Consider the following 14,391-nt stretch of genomic DNA (forward strand, 5'->3'; position numbering starts at 1 on the left):
ACCTGTTTGATCCCTGCCTGCTTGCCTTGACTCTCCTGCTGCCGAACCGGATTGCCTGACCTGTACCTGTACTTGTTTGACTTTGCCTCTGCCTCATCCTTCGGTCCTGCACTGTTGCTCCTGGTTACGAGGAGCCCTTAGAAGAGGTGGAACGCGTGGCACGGTGGGTTCATACCCGCTGCTTCATGACAACAATTTTTGGAGGCTTTGGAACATGACGTGCGATATTAAACACGCGGTATGTTACCATCATCATACGTGCGTTTCCCCAGGCACGGAATCATAAAAAATACAAGTAAAGAGATAACGTTTTCCTAGGAGGCTCGAAGGGGTTTTGTACCAACGTTCAGGGCAATCGGAGCCAATCTGGTTCAGCTCGAACCAAACTTTATTTTTTTTAAATGACCTAACCCAAACCTCGAGAGGCTCGCCCATCTCTAGTTCGGAGGACAATGCGGATTCGCTGACCTGTTTCTCGCTGATGTGGAGAGGAGCCTGGATGTGACCACCACATAGGAGATCACTCAGGACGTTACCTGCCTCGCCATTAACATAGAACTATTGGGATGCGGCTCTGACCGGGGAGGTGACACCTGTGTTCTGGGGGGCGTTCCCCATCACTCTGCTCATCCTGCCCGGAGATAATCGCTGCGTCACGCCTTACACTGACTCTAATGTTTCTTACCATCTTCTCTTCCTTGGCGGGAGGACTTCTGAGGAACAAACAAAGTGGAGCAAAGATGATATCGACTATTCCGATAATCGTCATCAGCCAGGGAAACCCAATGGATTTAGCGATAGCGCCTCCAGCTGACGGCCCTGGAAGAGAAGGGCAGTGAGGATGATGATGGCGTTACATTATAGCGGAGTATAGCATTCACTGGAGTCACAACGCAGTCTCTGGACATGGACTCCAGTCCACTCCTGAATGGGGACCGCCGCTGGGGCAGTGTGGAGCCGGGTGGCGGGAAGTCGGGTCCATGAAGTCACGTCTCATCCGGTTACTGTATGGAGCAGTGTGGAGCCGGGTGGCGGGAAGTCGGGCCCATGAAGTCACGTCTCATCCGGTCACTGTATGGGACAGTGTGGAGCCGGGTGGCGGGAAGTCTGGCCCATGTAGTCACATCTCATCCGGTCACTGTATGGGACAGTGTGGAGACGGGTGGCGGGAAGTCGGGCCCATGAAGTCACGTCTCATCCGGTCACTGTATGGGGCAGTGTGGAGCCGGATGGTGGGAAGTCTGGCCCATGAAGTCACGTCTCATCCAGTCACTGTATGGGGCAGTGTGGAGCCCGGTGGCGGGAAGTCTGGTCCATGTAGTCACGTCTCATCCGGTAACTGTATGGGACAGTGTGGAGCCGGGTGGCGGGAAGTCTGGCCCATGTAGTCACATCTCATCCGGTCACTGTATGGGGCAGTGTGGAGCCGGGTGGCGGGAAGTCGGGCCCATGAAGTCACGTCTCATCCGGTCACTGTATGGGGCAGTGTGGAGCCGGATGGTGGGAAGTCTGGCCCATGAAGTCACGTCTCATCCAGTCACTGTATGGGGCAGTGTGGAGCCCGGTGGCGGGAAGTCTGGTCCATGTAGTCACGTCTCATCCGGTAACTGTATGGGACAGTGTGGAGCCGGGTGGCGGGAAGTCTGGTCCATGTAGTCACGTCTCATCCAGTCACTGTATGGGGCAGTGTGGAGCCGGGTGGCGGGAAGTCTGGCCCATAAAGTCACGTCTCATCCAGTCACTGTATGGGGCAGTGTGGAGCCGGATGGTGGGAAGTCTGGCCCATGAAGTCACGTCTCATCCAGTCACTGTATGGGGCAGTGTGGAGCCGGGTGGCGGGAAGTCCGGTCCATGTAGTCACGTGTCATCCAGTCACTGTATGGGGCAGTGTGGAGCCGGGTGGCGGGATGTCCGGTCCATGTAGTCACATCTCATCCAGTCACTGTATGGGGCAGTGTGGAGCCGGGTGGCGGGAAGTCTGGCCCATAAAGTCACGTCTCATCCAGTCACTGTATGGGGCAGTGTGGAGCCGGATGGTGGGAAGTCTGGCCCATGAAGTCACGTCTCATCCAGTCACTGTATGGGGCAGTGTGGAGCCGGGTGGCGGGATGTCCGGTCCATGTAGTCACATCTCATCCAGTCACTGTATGGGGCAGTGTGGAGCCGGGTGGCGGGAAGTCTGGTCCATGTAGTCACGTCTCATCCAGTCACTGTATGGAGCAGTGTGGAGCCGGGTGGCGGGAAATCTGGTCCATGTAGTCACGTCTCATCCAGTCACTGTATGGGGCAGTGTGGAGCAGGGGGGCGGGAAGTCTGGTCCATGTAGTTACGTCTCATCCAGTCACTGTATGGGGCAGTGTGGAGCCGGGTGGCAGGAAGTCTGGCCCATGAAGTCACGTCTCATCCAGTCACTGTATAGGGCAGTGTGGAGCCGGGTGGCGGGAAGTCTGGTCCATGTAGTCACGTCTCATCCAGTCACTGTATGGGGCAGTGTGGAGCGGGGTGGCGGGATGTCCGGTCCATGTAGTCACATCTCATCCAGTCACTGTATGGTGCAGTGTGGAGCCGGGTGGCGGGATGTCCGGTCCATGAAGTCACGTCTCATCCGGTCACTGTATAGGGCAGTGTGGAGCCGGGTGGCAGGAAGTCTGGTCCATGTAGTCACGTCTCATCCGGTTACTGTATGGTGCAGTGTGGAGCCGGGTCGCGGGATGTCTGGTCCATGTAGTTACGTCTCATCCGGTCACTGTATGGGGCAGTGTGGAGCCGGGTGGCGGGATGTCCGGTCTATGAGGTCACTGTCTCATCCGGTCACTGTATAGGGCAGTGTGGAGCCGGGTGGCGGGATGTCCGGTCTATGAGGTCACCGTCTCATCCGGTCACTTTATAGAGCAGTGTGGAGCCGGGTGGCGGGATGTCCGGTCTATGAGGTCACCGTCTCATCCAGTCACTGTATGGGGCAGTGTGGAGCCGGGTGGCGGGATGTCCGGTCACATCTCATCCAGTCACTGTATGGTGCAGTGTGGAGCTGGGTGGCGGGATGTCTGGTCCATGTAGTCACGTCTCATCCGGTCACGGTATGGGACAGTGTGGAGCCGGGTGGCAGGAAGTCTGGTCCATGTAGTCACGTCTCATCCAGTCACTGTATGGGGCAGTGTGGAGCCGGGTGGCGGGATGTCCGGTCTATGAGGTCACTGTCTCATCCGGTCACTGTATAGGGCAGTGTGGAGCCGGGTGGCGGGATGTCCGGTCTATGAGGTCACCGTCTCATCCGGTCACTGTATAGAGCAGTGTGGAGCCGGGTGGCGGGATGTCCGGTCTATGAGGTCACCGTCTCATCCAGTCACTGTATGGGGCAGTGTGGAGCCGGGTGGCGGGATGTCCGGTCACATCTCATCCAGTCACTGTATGGTGCAGTGTGGAGCTGGGTGGCGGGATGTCTGGTCCATGTAGTCACGTCTCATCCGGTCACGGTATGGGACAGTGTGGAGCCGGGTGGCGGGAAGTCTGGTCCATGTAGTCACATCTCATCCAGTCACTGTATGGGGCAGTGTGGAGCCGGGTGGCGGGATGTCCGGTCCATGTAGTCACATCTCATCCAGTCACTGTATGGTGCAGTGTGGAGCCGGGTGGCGGGAAGTCTGGTCCATGTAGTCACGTCTCATCCAGTCACTGTATGGGGCAGTGTGGAGCCGGGTGGCGGGATGTCCGGTCCATGTAGTCACATCTCATCCAGTCACTGTATGGTGCAGTGTGGAGCCGGCTGGCGGGAAGTCTGGTCCATGTAGTCACGTCTCATCCAGTTACTGTATGGGACAGTGTGGAGCCGGGTGGCGGGAAGTCTGGTCCATGTAGTCACGTCTCATCCAGTCACTGTATGGGGCAGTGTGGAGCCGGGTGGCGGGAAGTCTGGTCCATGTAGTCACGTCTCATCCGGTCACTGTATGGGGCAGTGTGGAGCCGGGTGGCGGGATGTCCGGTCTACGAGGTCACTGTCTCATCCGGTCACTGTATAGGGCAGTGTGGAGCCGGGTGGTGGAATGTCCGGTCTATAAGGTCACTGTCTCATCCGGTTACTGTATGGTGCAGTGTGGAGCCGGGTGGCGGGATGTCTGGTCCATGTAGTTACGTCTCATCCAGTCACTGTATAGGGCAGTGTGGAGCCGGGTGGCGGGATGTCCGGTCTATGAGGTCACTGTCTCATCCGGTCACTGTATGGAGCAGTGTGGAGCCGGGTGGCGGGATGTCCGGTCTATGAGGTCACCGTCTCATCCGGTCACTGTATGGGGCAGTGTGGAGCCGGGTGGCGGGATGTCCGGTCTATGAGGTCACTGTCTCATCCGGTCACTGTATGGAGCAGTGTGGAGCCGGGTGGCGGGATGTCCGGTCTATGAGGTCACCGTCTCATCCGGTCACTGTATAGAGCAGTGTGGAGCCGGGTGGCGGGATATCCGGTCTATGAGGTCACTGTCTCATCCAGTCACTGTATGGGGCAGTGTGGAGCCGGGTGGCGGGATGTCCGGTCTATGAGGTCACCGTCTCATCCGGTCACTGTATGGGGCAGTATGGAGGCGGGTGGCGGGATGTCCGGTCTATGAGGTCACTGTCTCATCCAGTCACTGTATGGAGCAGTGTGGAGCCGGGTGGCGGGATGTCCGGTCTATGAGGTCACCGTCTCATCCGGTCACTGTATAGAGCAGTGTGGAGCCGGGTGGCGGGATTTCCGGTCTATGAGGTCACCGTCTCATCCGGTCACTGTATGGGGCAGTGTGGAGCCGGGTGGCGGGATGTCCGGTCTATGAGGTCACCGTCTCATCCGGTCACTGTATGGGGCAGTGTGGAGCCGGGTGGCGGGATGTCGTCATCAGAGGTTAAACTCACCTAATGCAAACCCCATACAGAAGGCCACGTCTGCAATGGCGTAAACGCTGCCATAGACGGAGACGTGGCGCAGGTCCACGAGGTAACCCATGATGGGCATCATCGATGAATCCACCATCCCTGCCGGAGACAGGAGCCACAATTATATGCAAATACAACAAAAGCAGAACTACAAGTCACAGCAGAGACGTCCGCTTCTGGGATGACTGAGTGAGGTAATCTAACAACTACTAAAGGTCGCTAGCACAGTGTGTGCAGAGGTTGTCACCAGCGCTATAAGAATCTCCATCAAGCCTTCTCCTACTCCACTGCCTGTGCTGTCAGTCTTCACTGCAGCTCTAGCATTCTATTCTAGGAAGATTCCAGGACACAATTTCCACCTGTAGTTGTCAGGACAGGACGGGCGCAGCCTCTCGGGAATCACACAACTTACCAATGGCGAATCCGACTCCAAAATTAGGTGCAATTAACCCATAAATATCCTTAGCAAAAGGCACCTGGTGAAATGAGAGATAAAGGTCAAATCCGCAGGATCCGCTGCAGGTGACGCCTCCGCCAAATGCCTGTACTCACACATATGACGCTGATCCCCACCAGCATCATCCCGATGAACGCGCACAACCACCTGCAACAAGAGAACACAGTAAAAAAAACGCGCCAACGCCAAACACCGCACACAGACGTAAAACGGGAAGAAATTAAAGGGGTTTCAAAGGTGTAAAATATAATTGGGAAAAACAGGAGACTCAAAACCTGAGAAACCCTTCTTTACCTTACATAGTTGTACATAGGAGCAGTATTATAGTAGTTATATTCTTGTACATAGGAGCAGTATTAGAGTAGTTATATTCTTGTACATAGGAGCACTATTATAGTAGTTATATTCTTGTACATAGGAGGCAGTATTATAGTAGTTATATTCTTGTACATAGGAGTAGTATTATAGGAGTTATATTCTTGTACATAGGAGGCAGTATTATAGTAGTTATATTCTTGTACATAGGAGACAGTATTATAGTAGTTATATTCTTGTACATAGGAGCAGTATTATAGTAGTTATATTCTTGTACATAGGAGGCAGTATTATAGTAGTTATATTCATATACATAGGAGGCAGTATTATAGTAGGTATATTCTTGTACATAGGAGCAGTATTATAGTAGTTATATTCTTGTACATAGGAGTAGTATTATAGGAGTTATATTCTTGTACATAGGAGGCAGTATTATAGTAGTTATATTCTTGTACATAGGAGACAGTATTATAGTAGTTATATTCTTGTACATAGGAGCAGTATTATAGTAGTTATATTCTTGTACATAGGAGACAGTATTATAGTAGTTATATTCTTGTACATAGGAGCAGTATTATAGTAGTTATATTCTTGTACATAGGAGCAGTATTATAGTAGTTATATTCTTGTACATAGGAGCAGTATTATAGTAGTTATATTCTTGTACATAGGAGGCAGTATTATAGTAGTTATATTCTTGTACATAGGAGACAGTATTATAGTAGTTATATTCTTGTACATAGGAGCAGTATTATAGTAGTTATATTCTTGTACATAGGAGCAGTATTATAGTAGTTATATTCTTGTACATAGGAGGCAGTATTATAGTAGTTATATTCTTGTACATAGGAGGCAGTATTATAGTAGTTATATTCTTGTACATAGGGGCAGTATTATAGTAGTTATATTCTTGTACATAGGAGCAGTATTATAGTAGTTATATTCTTGTACATAGGAGCAGTATTATAGTAGTTATATTCTTGTACATAGGAGCAGTATTATTGTAGTTATATTCTTGTACGTAGGGGCAGTATTATAGTAGTTATATTCTTGTACATAGGAGCAGTATTATAGTAGTTATATTCTTGTACATAGGAGCAGTATTATAGTAGTTATATTCTTGTACATAGGAGCAGTATTATAGTAGTTATATTCTTGTACATAGGAGCAGTATTATAGTAGTTATATTCTTGTACATAGGAGCAGTATTATAGTAGTTATATTCTTGTACATAGGAGCAGTATTATAGTAGTTATATTCTTGTACATAGGAGCAGTATTATTGTAGTTATATTCTTGTACATAGGAGCAGTATTATAGTAGATATATTCTTGTACGTAGGAGGCAGTATTATAGTAAAAAGAAAGACGGTCCAGCTTCACTGAAAAATACTTGAGGCTTTATTTAATCCCGTGCAGATAAAAACCAACATACAGCAATGCAGAAAATCGACCGGTTTCGGATCACTGTAGATGTGGATCCTTAGTCATGATGTGCCAACTTGACTAAGGATCCACATCTACAGTGATCCGAAACCGGTCGATTTTCTGCATTGCTGTATGTTGGTTTTTATCTGCACGGGATTAAATAAAGCCTCAAGTATTTTTCAGTGAAGCTGGACCGTCTTTCTTTTTATTGGGATCCGTTGTGCGCCTAAGGTTCAGGGCGAGGTCCGGGCTCCTGGCTTCCTGTGGATGAGCGCGACATCTCCTAGTGTTGCTCCAGTATTATAGTAGGTATATTCTTGTACATAGGAGGCAGTATTATAGTAGTTATATTCTTGTACATAGGAGCAGTATTATAGTAGTTATATTCTTGTACATAGAAGCAGTATTATAGTAGTTATATTCTTGTACATAGAAGCAGTATTATAGTAGTTATATTCTTGTACATAGGAGCAGTATTATAGTAGGTATATTCTTGTACATAGGAGCAATATTATAGTAGTTATATTCTTGTACATAGGAGCAGTATTATAGTAGTTATATTCTTGTACATAGGAGCAGTATTATAGTAGTTATATTCTTGTACATAGGAGCAGTATTATAGTAGTTATATTCTTGTACATAGGAGGCAGTATTATAGTAGTTATATTCTTGTACATAGGAGCAGTATTATAGTAGTTATATTCTTGTACATAGGAACAGTATTATAGTAGTTATATTCTTGTACATAGGAGCAGTATTATAGTAGTTATATTCTTGTACAGAGGAGCAGTATTATAGTAGTTATATTCTTGTACATAGGAGGCAGTATTATAGTAGTTATATTCTTGTACATAGGAGCAGTATTATAGTAGTTATATTCTTGTACATAGGAGCAGTATTATAGTAGTTATATTCTTGTACATAGGAGCAGTATTATAGTAGTTATATTCTTGTACATAGGAGCAGTATTATAGTAGTTATATTCTTGTACATAGGAGCAGTATTATTGTAGTTATATTCTTGTACATAGGAGCAGTATTATAGTAGATATATTCTTGTACGTAGGAGGCAGTATTATAGTAAAAAGAAAGACGGTCCAGCTTCACTGAAAAATACTTGAGGCTTTATTTAATCCCGTGCAGATAAAAACCAACATACAGCAATGCAGAAAATCGACCGGTTTCGGATCACTGTAGATGTGGATCCTTAGTCATGATGTGCCAACTTGACTAAGGATCCACATCTACAGTGATCCGAAACCGGTCGATTTTCTGCATTGCTGTATGTTGGTTTTTATCTGCACGGGATTAAATAAAGCCTCAAGTATTTTTCAGTGAAGCTGGACCGTCTTTCTTTTTATTGGGATCCGTTGTGCGCCTAAGGTTCAGGGCGAGGTCCGGGCTCCTGGCTTCCTGTGGATGAGCGCGACATCTCCTAGTGTTGCTCCAGTATTATAGTAGGTATATTCTTGTACATAGGAGGCAGTATTATAGTAGTTATATTCTTGTACATAGGAGCAGTATTATAGTAGTTATATTCTTGTACATAGAAGCAGTATTATAGTAGTTATATTCTTGTACATAGAAGCAGTATTATAGTAGTTATATTCTTGTACATAGGAGCAGTATTATAGTAGGTATATTCTTGTACATAGGAGCAATATTATAGTAGTTATATTCTTGTACATAGGAGCAGTATTATAGTAGTTATATTCTTGTACATAGGAGCAGTATTATAGTAGTTATATTCTTGTACATAGGAGCAGTATTATAGTAGTTATATTCTTGTACATAGGAGGCAGTATTATAGTAGTTATATTCTTGTACATAGGAGCAGTATTATAGTAGTTATATTCTTGTACATAGGAGGCAGTATTATAGTAGTTATATTCTTGTACATAGGAGCAGTATTATAGTAGTTATATTCTTGTACATAGCAGGCAGTATTATAGTAGTTATATTCTTGTACAGAGGAGCAGTATTATAGTAGTTATATTCTTGTACATAGGAGGCAGTATTATAGTAGTTATATTCTTGTACATAGGAGCAGTATTATAGTAGTTATATTCTTGTACATAGGAGCAGTATTATAGTAGTTATATTCTTGTACATAGGAGCAGTATTATAGTAGTTATATTCTTGTACATAGGAGCAGTATTATAGTAGTTATATTCTTGTACATAGGAGCAGTATTATAGTAATTATATTCTTGTACATAGGAGCAGTATTATAGTAGTTATATTCTTGTACATAGGAGGCAGTATTACAGTAGTTATATTCTTGTACATAGGGGCACTATTATAGTAGTTATATTCTTGTACATAGAATCAGTATTATAGTAGTTATATTCTTGTACATAGGAGCAGTATTATAGTAGTTATATTCTTGTACATAGGAGCAGTATTATAGTAGTTATAGTCTTGTACATAGGAGCAGTATTATAGTAGTTATATTCTTGTACATAGGAGGCAGTATTATAGTAGTTATATTCTTGTACATAGGAGGCAGTATTATAGTAGTTATATTCTTGTACATAGGAGCAGTATTATAGTAGTTATATTCTTGTACATAGGAGCAGTATTATAGCAGTTATATTCTTGTACATAGGAGCAGTATTATAGCAGTTATATTCTTGTACATAGGAGCAGTATTATAGTAGTTATGTTCTAGTCATTTACTCCTTTTAGGACATATAATTTTCTCTTGTTCTCATCTATATTGACTTTTTTGTCATCTCGTGTTTGCAGACACTTAATCTGTCCAGTGTCTGATTGTTTATTTTGTGGGTTTGATCGATACGATAATAAGACACGTGTCTGACATGAGAAGCTGCTTTTATTCCTTCTTCTACATTTATAATTGGAGGTGCTGCAGTTCTCATATTGTAGAAGATGGAGATATTTTCCACGTCGACACGTGTCACAGGGACGTTTAACGCACTTTGGTGACCTCTTAGTTTGCTGCTGTCAGCCTGTTATTGATTAGATCAGAGTAGAATGAAATAATACATGCAAGACGTACCTGCCTATCCTGTGAGCGAGGGGCCCGAAGATATTGGTGCCTATGAGATATGAGATGCTGGCCGGGAGGAAGGCCACACCTGCGGAGACACAATGCCGCTTATCAGCTGGGCTGAAACGAGAAGGTTTAATATCCGGAGGACGTTATCTTGTGAGGAATCCTTCCTGCACTATACCAGGACTGCGCCCATCCATCTTCCCTGCCCCACAGCTCAGCTTTATCTAGTCACCAAGGAGTCAATCACTTTCAGCTTCGGGTGTGAACTTCTACAGTAATTATAATTTACGGAGGTTTATTGTTGGCTGCCGTGTCCATCACAACACTTGGCAACTGTGGAGGCCCTAAGATGTTTCTGCATACTGCCTCATCTGTGCCATATCTGGCCATGATGGAGGGAATCAAAGAAAGTGAAGAAGGACTCATTAAGAGTAGCTGCAATCATGAGAAGAGGGACAATGAGAAGGAGCCCATGACAAGAGAGGCCTATAAGAACAGGGGCCCACGAGAAGAGTGGACCACGAGAAGATGATGCCTGAGAACAGATACCTATTCAAAAAGGGACACAAGCGAAGAGAGGCCAATGAGAAAAGGGGCCCATTGGAAGAGGGCCATTGATATGAGGAGGCCATGAGAAGATAGGCCCATGAGAGGAGGGACCCATAAGGACAGGGGACCTATAAGAAGATTGGACTATGAGAACCATGGAAGAACTATGTTTGAGGAGAGGAGGCCATGAGAACAGGGGGCCCATAAGAACAGAGACCTGTGAAAAAAGTTACAGTACACAAGAGAAGAGAGGCCATGAGAACAGAGGACCATGTGAATAGGGGCCCATGATAAGCGAAGCCCATGAGAAGACGGGGCCATGAAAAGGGGGGCCCATGGGAAGAGGGGCCCATGATAAGTTGAAGGCCATGAGAAGCGAGACCTATGAGAAAAGGGGCGCATGAGAAGAGCAGCCAGGAGAAGTAGACTGTGCACACTGACAGGCCTCGCTTGCACAGTCCTTGGGGAGGGACTTGCCATAAATCTCCCCTACATGTCTAGAGGGGGTTGTGACCTATGTCAGGATGATGGGGTGCTCCAAGTGTGTTCCAAACACCACATGACAGGTTCATCACCCTCAGTGGACATGGGGAACGTGGTGCGGCAAGGGCAAGGTTTGCACATCCTGGGTCTGAACCTCAAGAGGAAGAGTTAACGGCGTCTTACCGAGCTGCCATTTCCTGGAACACATGGTTTCCATCATCCAGATCGGCAGTGCCGGTTCCATCATGGCGATCGCCATATTCGCAAAACAGATAGATCCTGCAAGAAAACAAAAGCAAAATGTCTGACGCTTCAAGATGCCACATGCCACGTGCACCCCCAGTACAGAGCACATGACCGCCCCCAATGTACATGCAGAGCACATGACCACGCCGGTAAATGCAGAGCACATGACTCCCTAGTACACAGTACGTGACCCCCCCAGTACATATAGAGCACATGAGCCCCCCCATAGTTCATGCAGAGCACATGAGCCCCCCCATAGTACATGCAGAAGACATGACCCCCCTGACCCCCCCATAGTACATGCAGAGGACATGACCTCCCCAATTGTACATGCAGAGGACATGACCCCCCCATAGTACATGCAGAGGACATGACCCCCCATAGTACATGCAGAGGACATGACCCCCCCATAGTACATGCAGAGGACATGACCCCCCCCAATAGTACATGCAGAGGACATGACCCCCCCCCCCATAGTACATGCAGAGGACATTACCCCCCATAGTACATGCAGAGGACATGACTCCCACATAGTACATGCAGAGGACAAGACCCCCCCCCATAGTACATGCAGAGGACATTACCCCCTCATAGTACATGCAGAGGACATGACCCCCCCCCCCCCCCTCCATAGTACATGCAGAGCACATGACACTCCCCCCCCCCCCCCCCCCCCCCCAATAGAACATGCAGAGGACATATAGGGCATGGTCTGGAGTCTGGTATTAATACAGGGGTCTGATATTAATATAGGGGTCTGGTCTTAATACAGGGGTCTGCTGTAGGGTCTAATACTAATATAGGGGTCTGGTTTTAATACAGGTGTCTGCTCTGGGGTCTGATATTAATATAGGGGTCTGGTCTTAATATAGCGGTCTGGTCTGGAGTCTGGTATTAATACAGGGGTCTGGTCTTAATATAGGGGTCTGGTCTGGAGTCTGGTATTAATACAGGGGTCTGGTCTTAATATAGGGGTCTGGTCTGGAGTCTGGTATTAATACAGGGGTCTGGTCTTAATATAGGGGTCTGGTCTTAATACAGGGGTCCACTGTAGGGTCTAATATTAATATAGGAGTCTGCTCTTAATATAGGGGTTTTGTTATTAATATAGGGGTCTTATATTAATATAGGGGGTCTGCTCTGGGGTCTTATATTATTATAGGGGTCTGCTCTGGGGTCTTATATTAATATAGGGGGTCTGCTCTGTGGTCTGATTTTAATATAGGGGTCTGCTCTGGGGTCTTATATTAATATAGGGTCTGCTCTGGGGTCTTATATTAATATAGAGGTCTGCTCTGGGGTCTTATATTAATATAGAGGTCTGCTCTGGGGTCTTATATTAATATAGGGTCTGCTCTGGGGTCTTATATTAATATAGAGGTCTGCTCTGGGGTCTTATATTAATATAGGGGTCTGCTCTGGGGTCTTATATTAATATAGAGGTCTGCTCTGGGGTCTTATATTAATATAGAGGTCTGCTCTGGGGTCTTATATTAATATAGAGGTCTGCTCTGGGGTCTTATATTAATATAGAGGTCTGCTCTGGGGTCTTATATTAATATAGAGGTCTGCTCTGGGGTCTTATATTAATATAGGGGTCTGCTCTGGGGTCTTATATTAATATAGGGGTCTGCTCTGGGGTCTTATATTAATATAGAGGTCTGCTCTGGGGTCTTATATTAATATAGAGGTCTGCTCTGGGGTCTTATATTAATATAGAGGTCTGCTCTGGGGTCTTATATTAATATAGGGGTCTGCTCTGGGGTCTTATATTAATATAGAGGTCTGCTCTGGGGTCTTATATTATTATAGGGGTCTGCTCTGGGGTCTTATATTAATATAGGGTCTGCTCTGGGGTCTTATATTAATATAGAGGTCTGCTCTGGGGTCTTATATTAATATAGAGGTCTGCTCTGGGGTCTTATATTAATATAGAGGTCTGCTCTGGGGTCTTATATTAATATAGGGGTCTGCTCTGGGGTCTTATATTAATATAGGGTCTGCTCTGGGGTCTTATATTAATATAGGGGTCTGCTCTTGGGTCTTATTTGAATATAGGGGTCTGCTCTGGGGGTCATATATTAATATAGGGGTCTGCTCTGGGGTCTTATATTAATATAAAGGTCTGCTCTCTGTCAGATGAAATGAAGAATGTAAGAATAAATTCCCCATTAAAAGTGTCCTGTCTGACCCAGGAAGAAGTACATCAGCGTCTTAAAAAGATTTAAATAGACAAATCGCCAGGACCAGATGGCATACACCCCCGTATCCTAAAGGAATTAAGTAATGTCATAGCCAGAGCCTTATTTCTGATATTTGCGGACTCTATACTGACAGGGAATGTCCCACAGGATTGGCACATGGCAAATGTGGTGCCAATATTCAAAAAGGGTCCAAAAACAGAGCCTGGAAACTATAGGCCGGTAAGTCTAACATCTGTTGTGGGTAAACTGTTTGAACGTTTTCTAAGAGATCCTATCTTAGAGCATCTCAACGGAAATAAGCAAATAACGCCATATCAGCATGGCTTCACGAGGGATCGGTCATGTCAGACTAATTTAATCAGTTTCTATGAGGAGGTAAGTTCTAGACTTGACAGCGGCGAATCAATGGATGTCGTATATCTGGACTTCTCCAAAGCATCTGACACTGTACCACATAAAAGGTTGGTATATAAAATGAGAATGCTCGGACTGGGAGAAAACGTCTGCATGTGGGTAAGTAACTGGCTGAGGCATAGAAAACAGAGGGTGGTTATTAGCGGTACACACTCAGATTGGGTCACTGTCACTAGTGGGGTACCTCAGGGGTCAGTACTGGAGGGGACACTGTCACTAGTGGGGTACCTCAGGGGTCAGTATTGGAGGGGTCAGTGTCACTAGTGGGGTACCTCAGGGGTCAGTACTGGAGGGGTCACTGTCACTAGTGGAGTACCTCAGGGGTCAGTATTGGAGGGGTCAGTGTCACTAGTGGGGTACCTCAGGGGTCAGTACTGG

At 46.4% G+C, this 14,391-nt stretch overlaps 1 protein-coding gene across 1 annotated transcript in view; it reads right to left on the reverse strand.

Moving 5' to 3' along the window:
• The window catches only part of SLC18A2 (solute carrier family 18 member A2), a 118,135-nt gene that overhangs the window by 16,018 nt on the left and 87,726 nt on the right, over positions 1–14,391 (reverse strand). Inside the window, exons 10-15 of the mRNA XM_040437713.1 lie at positions 11,333–11,428; positions 10,121–10,199; positions 5,455–5,506; positions 5,315–5,378; positions 4,882–5,001; positions 686–819 (exon numbers count right to left, since the gene is read on the reverse strand). Of these exons, the coding sequence (XP_040293647.1) occupies positions 686–819; positions 4,882–5,001; positions 5,315–5,378; positions 5,455–5,506; positions 10,121–10,199; positions 11,333–11,428 (545 nt within the window). The remainder of the gene's footprint in view (positions 1–685; positions 820–4,881; positions 5,002–5,314; positions 5,379–5,454; positions 5,507–10,120; positions 10,200–11,332; positions 11,429–14,391) is intronic.

This window comes from Bufo bufo, chromosome 6 (assembly GCF_905171765.1).
Source record: "Bufo bufo chromosome 6, aBufBuf1.1, whole genome shotgun sequence".
In the NCBI taxonomy this organism is placed as follows: Eukaryota; Metazoa; Chordata; class Amphibia; order Anura; family Bufonidae; genus Bufo; species Bufo bufo.